This window comes from Aegilops tauschii, chromosome 2, assembly GCF_002575655.3.
Source record: "Aegilops tauschii subsp. strangulata cultivar AL8/78 chromosome 2, Aet v6.0, whole genome shotgun sequence".
NCBI classification, from domain to species: domain Eukaryota; kingdom Viridiplantae; phylum Streptophyta; class Magnoliopsida; order Poales; family Poaceae; genus Aegilops; species Aegilops tauschii.
In genome coordinates, this window is record NC_053036.3 from 150,315,095 (window position 1) to 150,325,830 (window position 10,736).

Consider the following 10,736-nt stretch of genomic DNA (forward strand, 5'->3'; position numbering starts at 1 on the left):
ATTTTAATAAGATGTTTGCAAAAAGTTTCCAAACAATCCACATTTTAAATTTACAATTTTAAAACTTTTGTGTTGAAGTTGGGTTTTTCGAGAAAACTGATTAGAAGCGCTACAGTACAAAAAGAAAATCAGTCGGCTCGCTTAGCGTAAACGCTCGTGTTGTTAAATGGGCTTGGCCGCCCGCGCGACTTGTTTGTTTAGTGGACATTTTGACGCACAACGTGTCAAATAGGAGGCCCGCATAAGGGTAACTCCAAGGCGGTTCACCAAACTGCTTCTAAATGTTCGGACCATTCCCAGAATTTTTACGATTCAACGTCGGTATTCAAATTTATACGGACCGGTCAGTATGTCCAAAATCCTACAAGCCGAAACTAAACGTATGGAAGGTTGTGGGTGTTCGTACCTCCTCCATGCCCGGTCCACCAAAAAAAAACATCCAGAACCCGCGTACTTGGACATCCACCACTCTTTTCTCGTCATTCCGCCCTTTCTATTCGGACCTATTCCGCCATCCGCCGTCATCCACATAATGATTCATCAATGATCGGGCACCTGTTCAAAGACACACCCTTTATTGAAATCCGTGTTATGTTCGAGAGTCTCTAAGGAGTATTGAATTTCGTGTTATGTAATATGCAGTCCGAGAGTCTGTAACAAGCCGGCGCATGCCCTGGTGCCGCGGGAGTCCGTGGCATCCACTCTGAGGTGGTTGATGGACTTCCGTAATAATTCATCTAACCGGCGACGATTTAGTCGTCCCGTAAACACAATGTCAGCGTTTCATCAACAAGACAAAGGGAAATTCGCCACATCAAAGCCATGATGTAGAAACGAAGTGAGGTTCGCCCCCAAAGACATATCCGGGAGACGTCGTTCGAACAGCAAGGCCGCGCTTGGCTAAATGCCCCATCATCCACCACCCAACGGACGCACCAACAGCACCATCTTAATTTCTGTGGCCTTGGACGCGTCAGGTTGCCGGACAGTCTGTGCGCAATGCAGGGTGTGAGTTGTCCATCGATCGTCATGCTCCCCACGCTCAAGGAACAAAAAAAAGTGCCCATATCCAGTGTATCAGTTGGGTCTCCCGTCTACGTCCAGCTTATTTTCTTTCCAGATGTCTCCAGCTGATTTTGGTACTCTTCCAGGTTTTTTCCCCAGAAGCCGGTTCTTCAACGAGTCTACGCAATAACTGTACTCCACTTGTAGCCATGCCCCATGCGCAGCGCCTCATCTTGCGTGAAGTCCCAGTGCAAAAGTTGGACGGTGGAGTGGATAGATGCAATCTGAACAAGTTGTTCTTTTTAAACGAGTTGGGTGCAAGCATTTGATTTCTTATTTCAGAACATGTACTCCTTGGCTCAGGGGCTAGCCGTCTCCTCTGCCTTAATTCGTGATTGTTTCTTGCGTAATGAAACCTTTTCTGCGAGTTGGATGCTACTTGTAGAAACAGGGCCCGGTTGCTTCGTTGAGATCCTCATAGCAAATATGTACAAGTAGCATTTTGTGTCGGCGTCTTTCTTCTCGGTAAAAATAGAAACAAAATGCGTCAAGGTTCTGAAGAGAACACGCTGGCTCATTCCTCATTTGTATTCAGGTGAACAGTTATTAATTGCCATGAGCCCATGATGCCTTCTCAATAAGAATACTGTACTACTGGAATGCAACAATAAGAATACAGACTGGCCCAGACGAATTCCGTCGAGACCATGCATGATCTTTACACATTTTGCTCGCTTGCTTGCTGGAGCACAAATCAAACAATCATTTGGACTCAGCGTCGCCCTTCTACTACTAGCTAAGTAGCGAACCATTAACAACAACACGGAGAAGTTAACACTGCTACATTATCCGGTCAAAGGCGCTGCTAGCTGAGCGTGCCGGTGGTGTCGTCGTCGATGCCGTGGAAGAAAGGGTCCCGCAGGAGGTCGGCCGCGGAGGGGCGGTTCCGCGGCTTGCCGATGCAGCGCTGGATGAAGGCCCGCATTTCCGGGTCCCTGAGGCGGCGGAGCGCGGCGGGCGGCACGCCGTTGGTGACGCTGTGGTAGATCTGCACCACGCTCTCGCACTCGCCGTAGGGCATCTCCCGCGTCACCATCTCCAGCACGCACATCCCGTACGAGTAGATGTCCACCGACTCCGTGTACGTCTCCGAGTAGAGCTCCGGCGCCATGAACTCGGGCGTGCCCAGGATCGTGTGCGCCGTGTGGTCCTTGTCCACGATCGCCGCCAGCCCGAGGTCGCCGATCTTCACCTGCACCACCAATCCCCGGAGCGAGCCGTCAGTCCAACAGATCCCGAAAGCAACAGCTAACAGCTAGTGCTCGATCGGGGCAGGATCGTAAACGCATGCAGGTGCAGCAAGCAAGCAAGCAACTGAACAAGTTAGCGTAGCAGATCGGAGTGCGACTCAGCTATGTATGTTTGAAAGCAAAACAAAGTGCATCTCAACGTGCATCAGTTGTGTTTCTCCTTTACTCGAAAGCTAGGTGCAGCTCACGCAAGCATATATCCTAGTAGTAGGTCCAGTTCTCGCGATGCTTTTGGAGACACGGAGAGCTACAGAGGTCTACACTACAGCTAGGTCGTCACAGAAAAGAAGCGCAAAAGGTGGGAAAAGCGCCCGTCCGCGGATTAATCGCCGGCCTAATGCACGGGTCGGTGTTCAGATCAACAGGCATTAAACTACATCGTGTGCTACTGTCCTACCCCAAATTGCCCATTTAGGCAAATAAAAAAAACTAAGATAGTAACAAGTAAAAATTATGTTTAGCACTAAACTACATCGTGTGCTACTTTCCTACCCCAAATTGCCTGTTTAGGCACAAAACTACGATAGTATTGAGAAAGTAGTAAGTAAGAATTATGTTTATCCCCAATTCAGAATCTAATTAAAACCGAATACATGCAGTATCTAGGAGTATTCCAATCTAATTAAAACAAGATTAAATTAAATTCTTTTTAGAAACGATTAAATTAAATTATGCGAAACGGCGTGGTGCGCGGGAAGGCGAGAGTCTAGCATACGCAGTTCTAAATATAAAATTTGGGAGATTGCAGATATTGAATTGTTCAATCAATTGAAGAACTGTGCGAGGAAAGGCAATTAGATTGATGGGCGCAGGTATAGAGGTGTTTGTTACCTGGCCGGTGTTGCCGTTGATGAAGACGTTGCTGCAGTTAAGGTCGCGGTGGATGATGCAGGGGTCGTGGGTGTGGAGGTGGTCGAGGCCCTCGAGGATCTGGCGCGCCCACTTCTTGAGCGCCTTGAGGGAGACGTGCTTGTGCCGGTCGCGGTACTCGCGGAGGCTGCCCGAGTTGCAGACCTCGGTGATGAAGTTGAGCACGCCGGCGTCGCGGTCGAGCCAGACCTTGTGGAAGCCGATGATGTGGTCGTGGTGGAGGGAGCGGAGGAGGCGCACCTCGGCGTGGAGGCGGTCGACCATGGAGGGGTCGCGCTCCGCCAGCGCGCGCAGGCGCACCCGGTTCCACGCCACCTCGATGCCCTCCTCCTGGTCGAACCCGCGGTACACCTTCTTGACGGAGCCGAGCCCCAGCACGGCCGCGTACCGCCCGAACCGCCCCGTCGGGTCCACCTCCTGGAACGCCTCCTCGTCGCACGCCGCCGCCATGGCCGCCTCCTGGCTCCTGCCGCCGGCGGTGACGGGGCGGTGCTGCTGCTGCGCGCGGCGCTGCGGCGTCGAGTTCGGGGGCATGCGGAAAGCGGGCGGGAGGCGAGCGAAGCTGAGGCCGATCGGGGCGGCCGCTATATAGGGGAGGTGGTTGTGCGGTGCGCGCGGCAGCGGCCTTCACCGGGAGGAGCCAGCCGAGAGCGGCACGGGCTCGGTGGCGTAGTTGTTGCGTATTGCTACACGTGCGCGCGTACGACAGTATGGGGGCCGGTATGACTCGGATTGTGCGGGCCGACTGGCTGTTGGGCTGGGCCACGTTGGCGTGCCGTGTGGATCGGAGGAGGTCGGCGCGTCCGTCGGCTGGGCGGTTCGTCTGGTTCACGACGCCGCGTGGACTGTGGAGGAATCCCGTTTGCTCGTTTCTGTTTGTTTACTCGAGGATTTGTTTGTTTGTTTCTGCGCTGATGGTGATCCGGACTTGTTAAACCGATTGTCACGCGCCCACGTAGTTCGTCGGTTTGACCCTCTTAGTAGCGTTTGACTTTTCTTTTACTTATCTGGCTACTTTGTAGCCAATTGCCTTTTTTTAAGGGTTGTAGCCGACTGGATTTTTTTTTAGAAATGTAGCCAATTGGATTGGAAGGTCCAACCGAGGTGGGTGTAACCGGGCCATGCGGTGTTGCCGTGTTAGACTTCGGGTCCAACGGCCCGGCAACTGTAATCCCTTCATAAAGGAAAAAAAAGGAAATTCCTTCCCACTAGTAGGAAAAGGGGCTTTTACCCCGGTTCATAAGGGCCTTTAGTCCCGGTTCAGGAACCGGGACTAAAGGGTCGTTACTAATGCCCTAGCCCTTTAGTCCCGGTTCTTACACGAACCGGGACTAAAGGCCGTCCACGTGGCCGGTGCTGGGAGCCCAGGGAGGAGGGCCTTTGGTCCCGGTTCGTGCCACCAACCGGGACCAATAGGCATCCACGCGTCAGCACCTGGCAGGAGCTGAGGTTTTTTTTTGAAGGGGGGGGGGGTTTGGGGGTTTTGGGGGGTTAATTTAGGTTGTTATTAGGTAGCTATTAGAGAGAAGTGTCCTCTCTTATATCTCTGTGATTGGTTTACCAACGCTACGTACTGCTATGCCTAAACATGGCTTAGATTGAAGTGAAGGCAACATGTGGTGCATGTCGAAAGTAATACTAATCCGGACTTGATCAAGTTTGGATTGTACTACTTTCGACACGCACCACATGCATGTTGCCTTCACTTCAATCCAATTCATGTTCATTTCACCCGCTGATATATAATAACTCTTCATGCACGCATCATGCATCATCATATATAATAACAAGTCCTACTAATCATCATCATACAACTTCTACTCGTTATTAATAACAAGTCATACAATCATCATCCTCACAGTCATCGAACCAACCCTACTTAATTGTTCTTAGCACATGATCATCAGTATTAGGTAGGACCGAAATACCCTCTTTAAGGTAAAATAGCATAAAACAATATAGACCCTGACTCTCCATTATGGAGAATGGAGATCATCCTGTCTCCAATTCTTGCGCCTCGCTTCCTTTTGCTTCCAAGAAGCTCCTTGCGACTGTCCATACATTTTTTCCATTCTTTGATTTGCATGTCTCCACTTCTTTTAGAAATCCGGTATGGACAGTTGAGATTCGTAGGATGACCTGGTTGTATATTCAAAACATCAAGCCTACCATTCTGATACATCAAATGAGGCACACAATCCTCCGGGATTATCTGTTGAAAAACATAGTAATAACTTCATAGTTAGCAATGATAATGCACTAGTTTTAGAACTATGCAAAATATGCACGGATGTCGTAATAGTAAGAAATCTTACCAGGGTATCTTCATAGTAGTTACCGTAGTTCAACACGTGCACTAGTGGCACGTGTGGAGGACCATAATGATGAGGAGTTTGATTGTAGATATTGTAATTCTCAATATCAGTACAAAATCCGACCAGATGAGTTTTCTCCTTATAAGTTAACTCAGAGCCATCGGTGTAGTAGGTTCTGTCTACCATGTTCCGCACATTGTTTGAACAATCAAAATAAGCTGTCAATGAAAATAAGCTGTCAACTATTTTGAAATGAACAATATAAATTAGCTAATAACTATGTTTGAGAAACTCACATAGCGGTAGAATTGGAGGCGTATCAACAAGGACCCAAATGTCCATATTGTCTTGCTCGATGTCAGGATCACCAAGATCCATGGTGACAAGCATACCCTCATCAAAATCATACATCTTGCAAAATGCTTCCCAATTTTTGCAACCAAAATGGGTTACGCTCTCAGAATTATACAGCTTTACTTCAAAATCTATATCATGATGGGTCCTTAGGTGAATTTTCTTTGTTTCCATAATTTCATGGTCTTCAAAACCCATCCTCTCCAAGACGTAGCGTCTTGCATGGCATGGGATAAGCTAGCCGAATTGTAAAAGATGAAAAGTACACGTTGAAATAGTTGAAGTCGTGCTTAATTACGAAAAAATAACACTAGCTTGTCGTCGTTGCGTACCGTTTCAACATCGAACGTCTCCTCCAGCTTAATACTGAAGCGCCGATCTTCGTCCAGGTGAGGCCTGTCGCACTGACCTCGGTCGTCGTGGCACCAGTCGCACTCCCCCGGGAGACTTTCGTCGCCCGAGTACGACATTTCCTATATTCATATATAATTCAAATATTAAACATCTACAATTAAATATATGTACTAAAAAACCTAAGTTAGATCATTATTATTCATCACGGGTTGACTATCGGTTTGTCGAGTCTTTTCTTGAAAACTCTCAGCTCACGTGGTGTATACATTCGACCGTTGGTGATGGTCGCTCCTCCCTTTGTCCCCGTGTGCATTACACCAAAATGTCTAGCTAGCACACGGGAACAAAGGAGAAGCGACCCCCACAACAACAGTCGGGATTCTTCGTCCTCTCATATATATATGGTGGAACTCTCCCTCACTGATTCCTCTCTGACATTTGCGACCGTCGGTGATGGTAGATCCTCCTTTCGTTCTTGAGTGCATTACACCAAATTGTCTAGCACACGGGAACGAAGGAGAAGCTACCCCCACGACAACAGTCGGGATTCTTCGTCCTCTCATATATGGTGGAGACTCGACAGACTTACAGTCAACCCGAAATATCATTTAATTATCTTTCTAAAAGAGGATTTGGCTGGTCTCACCTCGATGTCGGAGGGGGCGGTGACGGGGACGACGGCGGGGATGATGGAGGGGCCGGGGGGGCTCCTAGATTTCTGTGAAAACAAAAACCCTATAAGCTATCAACTAATCATAGTGCTCTCCAATTTTAGCATTCAAAGTAGGATCGGAGTAGTTTTCCACTTTGAGCATTCAATAAGCAAAATCAAATCACAAAATAAAGTAGTATTCAAATTAGGATGCATTCAATTATAAGCAAAACTACATCATCTCCATGCGTCCGTACATCGTCGAATATTATCACTAATACACCTCGAATACTATCATACATATAGCATCGCTAGTACAGCTAGAACTGTAGCGCCCGACGGATATCGGCGCGGGCGGTGGACACCCAAAGGGACGGAACCATCACAGGATCATAGCTCCAGTGAGATCCCTGAAGAACCTGCCAGGTATTATCGAACCTGCCCTCCAACGCAACCATGTAGCGATGGACGTGCTGGTCCTCCTCGCTGACACGGTGACGTACCTCCTCCGCGGTGTCCGGAAGCCTCGGCACCGTCACTGGCCCACGCGAGCGCCACCAAACAAGGATCGGGTCAATGACGGGCTGGTTCCTCACCAACCTACGCCCACCGGAAGGTAGCACCTCCCAAAACCAGCCCGGCGGAGCCCAGTCCCGGACATGGCCCCTCTGATCAAGCCGGCCTCCTCCGCCGAGTCGACGACGAGGATGCGGGATAGGCATCGTCGACGTCGATGCGGGAATAATTGCTTTAACTAAAAAAACAAACTAGTTCTATTAATTTCCTTGCTAAAAATAAAGTACTTCTATAGTAAAATAAACTAGTTTTGTTAAATCAACTAGTTCAACTACTAATTAAGCACTTACTATAAGGGATTGACTATTCGTCACCCTGGATGAGGAATAGTTATTCTTCACCCACCTTTATTTTAACATCCATGCACCGTAATTTTACGTTTCGTAATTTTGTCTTATTTTAGACATAAAAAAGAACGTAAGAAAACCATATAATCGTCGTAAAAAATATTTTATATAACGTAAAATTACAAATGTAAAAACATAGTGTAAAATGTACATAAAGTGCAATTTTTGACCTATATATTTTTTGTTATGCCAAATTTTATGCAGTAAATTAATATGAATGTAACAATTTGTATTTCAAATGTAATTTATTTATAAAATGGTCGTAAGATTACCTCGGGTGAAAAATAATTTATTCTGCACCCTGGGTGATGAATAGTAACACTACTTACTATAAATAAAATAAAGTAGTTTTATTAATTAATCAACTAGTTCAACTACTAAGCACTTACTATAAATAAATAAAATAAAGTAGTTCTTACTAAAAATAAACTACTTCTATATATAGTAAAATTTACTAAAGTAGTTTTATTAATTAATCAACTAGTTCAACTACTAAGCACTTACTATAAATATATAAAATAAAGTAGTTCTTACTAAAAATAAACTAGTTTAACTAGTTCTATTATTTTTCTAACTAATTCTATTAAACACTTTCTCTTCTTATTCTATGAACAAAATTACAACAGAAAAAATTCATAAAAATTCTATGAACAAGATAAAAATTCTAACATTTGCATATTCTAACAGAAAAAAATCATAAAAAATAGATGAACAGAAAAAATTCTAACATTTGCATATTCTAACAGAAAAAAATCTATGAACAAAAAATCTATGAACAACTAAATTAGGAAAATTCATATGAGCTCACAAAGGGGGCGGCGATCGACGAGGAGGCAGGGCACGGGGGCGACGGTGAGGGGCGCGGCCACGGGCGACGAGGAGGCAGGGGCAGCGACGGCGACGGTGAGGGGCGCGGCGACGGGCGATGAGGAGGCAGGGGGCGGAGGTGAGGGGCGCGGCGACGGGCGACAAGGAGGTAGGGGGCGCGGGGCGGCGACGGCGTCTGGGCGGCGCGGGACAGCGTCGGAGGCAGGGTGACGGCGGTGACGGCGAGGCGCAGAGGGCCAGCCTGGCGGCGTCGTCGGGGCGGGATCGAAGAACTGAACGAAAAATTTCACAAGTGCTGTATATATAGACAGAGCATTGGTCCCGGTTCGTGACAGCAACCGGGACGAATGCGACCTTTAGTCCCGGTTGGTGGCACCAACCGGGACTAAAGGGGGCATTGGTTCCGGTTGGGGCACCAACCGGAACCAATGCCCCCTTTAGTCCCGGTTGGTGCCACCAACCGGGACCAAAGGCCTCTTGCTGCCCGCGTCGCGGCCAAAAGTTTAGTCCCACCTCGCTAGTTGAGAGGGCTCGAGAGTGGTTTATAAGCGCTGCTGCACCCACCCTCTCGAGCTCCTCTCAACTGCAGGCTTTCGAGCCTAATCTGTCACTATGTGTCTGTGGGCCTACTGGGCCTCCTGCGGGCCTGAATCCTGGTCCATGGATGGGTTTCTAGTCGTACTCAGGCCGTGGTGGCCCAGTAGGTGGCATATTTTTTATTTTTTGCCTTTTTTTGTTTTCTTTTTTGCTTTATTATTTTGTTTTGTTTCTACTTACAACAAAAAACTTATTTATTTTATTTTGTTTTGTTTCTAATTACTTTTTTTAAACATTTCGCTAGCTGAGAGAGCCCAGTAGGTGGCCCAGTAGTCCCACCTCGCTAGCCGAGAGAGCTCAGCACCTGTTTATAAGCTGCGTTGCAGCTCAGGTGCTGAGCTCCTCTCTAATATGCAGGCGTTACACATGCCTACCTTTGTCACTGCCATGTTGGGCCTATTGGGCCTGCGGGCCTGCATCCTGGCCCATGTGCACATGGGTTTCTAGTCGTATGCAGGCCGTGTGGCCCATTAGGCGGTATTTTTTATTTTTTCCAGTATTTTTTGTTTTTTGAATTATTTATTTTCTTTTGATTTTTGCTTTATTTTTTTATTCTTTTTGCTTTTAGCTCAGAATAATTATAAACTTTCTGTTACTCCATTAGTTTCCAAATTTGAATAGTTTAAATTTCATCCGGAAACTCGTCTGTTACAAAGGGATTTCATTTTTTAAAACTTATTTGAACTCCTGACTTTTTGTGTGTTCAAAATGCACCATTCAAAGCCACATCATCATTTTTCAATACTTTCTGACTTCATTTGTTATTTTTCATGCATTTACTAATTATTTTGAGCTATAAGACCCTAAAATTGAAAAGCATTTCAAATGAACTCTAAAAAGGTTGAAAGTTGGCATGATATCATCATTTCATCCACATAGCATGTGCAAGAAAGTTGAGAGGGTTACGGCATAAACTGGATGCACTTCGTGTACAAAACGGACAATCTCTTTCAAAGTATCAGGATTTCATCCGGAAACTCGTCTGTTACAAAGGGATTTCATTTTTTAAAACTTATTTGAACTCCTGACTTTTTGTGTGTTCAAAATGCACCATTCAAAGCCACATCATCATTTTTCAATCCTTTCTAACTTCATTTGTTATTTTTCATGCATTTACTAATTATTTTGAGCTATAAGACCCTGAAATTGAAAAGCATTTCAAATGAACTCTGAAAAGGTTGAAAGTTGGCATGATATCATCATTTCATCCACATAGCATGTGCAAGAAAGTTGAGAGGGTTACGACATAAACTGGATGCACTTCGTGTACAAAACGGACAATCTCTTCCAAACGCATTTTATTTTTATTTATTTTACTGCTGCTATTTTTATTTATTTTTCTGCTGCTATTTTTACTTAATTTATTAAGGTTTATTTATTGTAGTTACTATAGTTTATTTTATTTTATTTTATTAAGGTTTATTTAGTTTTATTTATTTTATTAAGGTTTATTTATTTTATAAATATAAAAAAATGAAAATAGATGCGCTTATAGAGAAAATTCAACCTAAATTCATAATAAATTTCT

The 10,736-nt window shown here is 45.7% G+C and overlaps 1 protein-coding gene across 1 annotated transcript; it reads right to left on the reverse strand.

Annotated features, from left to right (window-relative positions):
- Positions 1-1,636: 1,636 nt before the first annotated feature.
- Positions 1,637-3,817, reverse strand: LOC109741040 (probable serine/threonine-protein kinase WNK5). The gene is made up of 2 exons (XM_020300116.4): positions 3,147-3,817; positions 1,637-2,257 (listed from the first exon to the last, which is right to left on the reverse strand). The coding sequence occupies exons 1-2, from the start codon at positions 3,717-3,719 to the stop codon at positions 1,871-1,873; spliced, it is 960 nt and encodes a 319-aa protein (XP_020155705.1). The 5' UTR covers positions 3,720-3,817; the 3' UTR covers positions 1,637-1,870.
- Positions 3,818-10,736: the final 6,919 nt, after the last annotated feature.

What these genes read in the sequence shown, in the direction of transcription:
- LOC109741040 (XM_020300116.4), bottom strand. Translation starts at nt 3,719, where the DNA reads ATGCCCCCGAACTCGACGCCGCAGCGCCGCGCGCAGCAGCAGCACCGC. An exon ending in TCAACGGCAACACCGGCCAG is followed by an intron (nt 2,258 to 3,146) that starts GTAACAAACACC and finishes TTGGTGGTGCAG; the next exon opens with GTGAAGATCGGCGACCTCGG.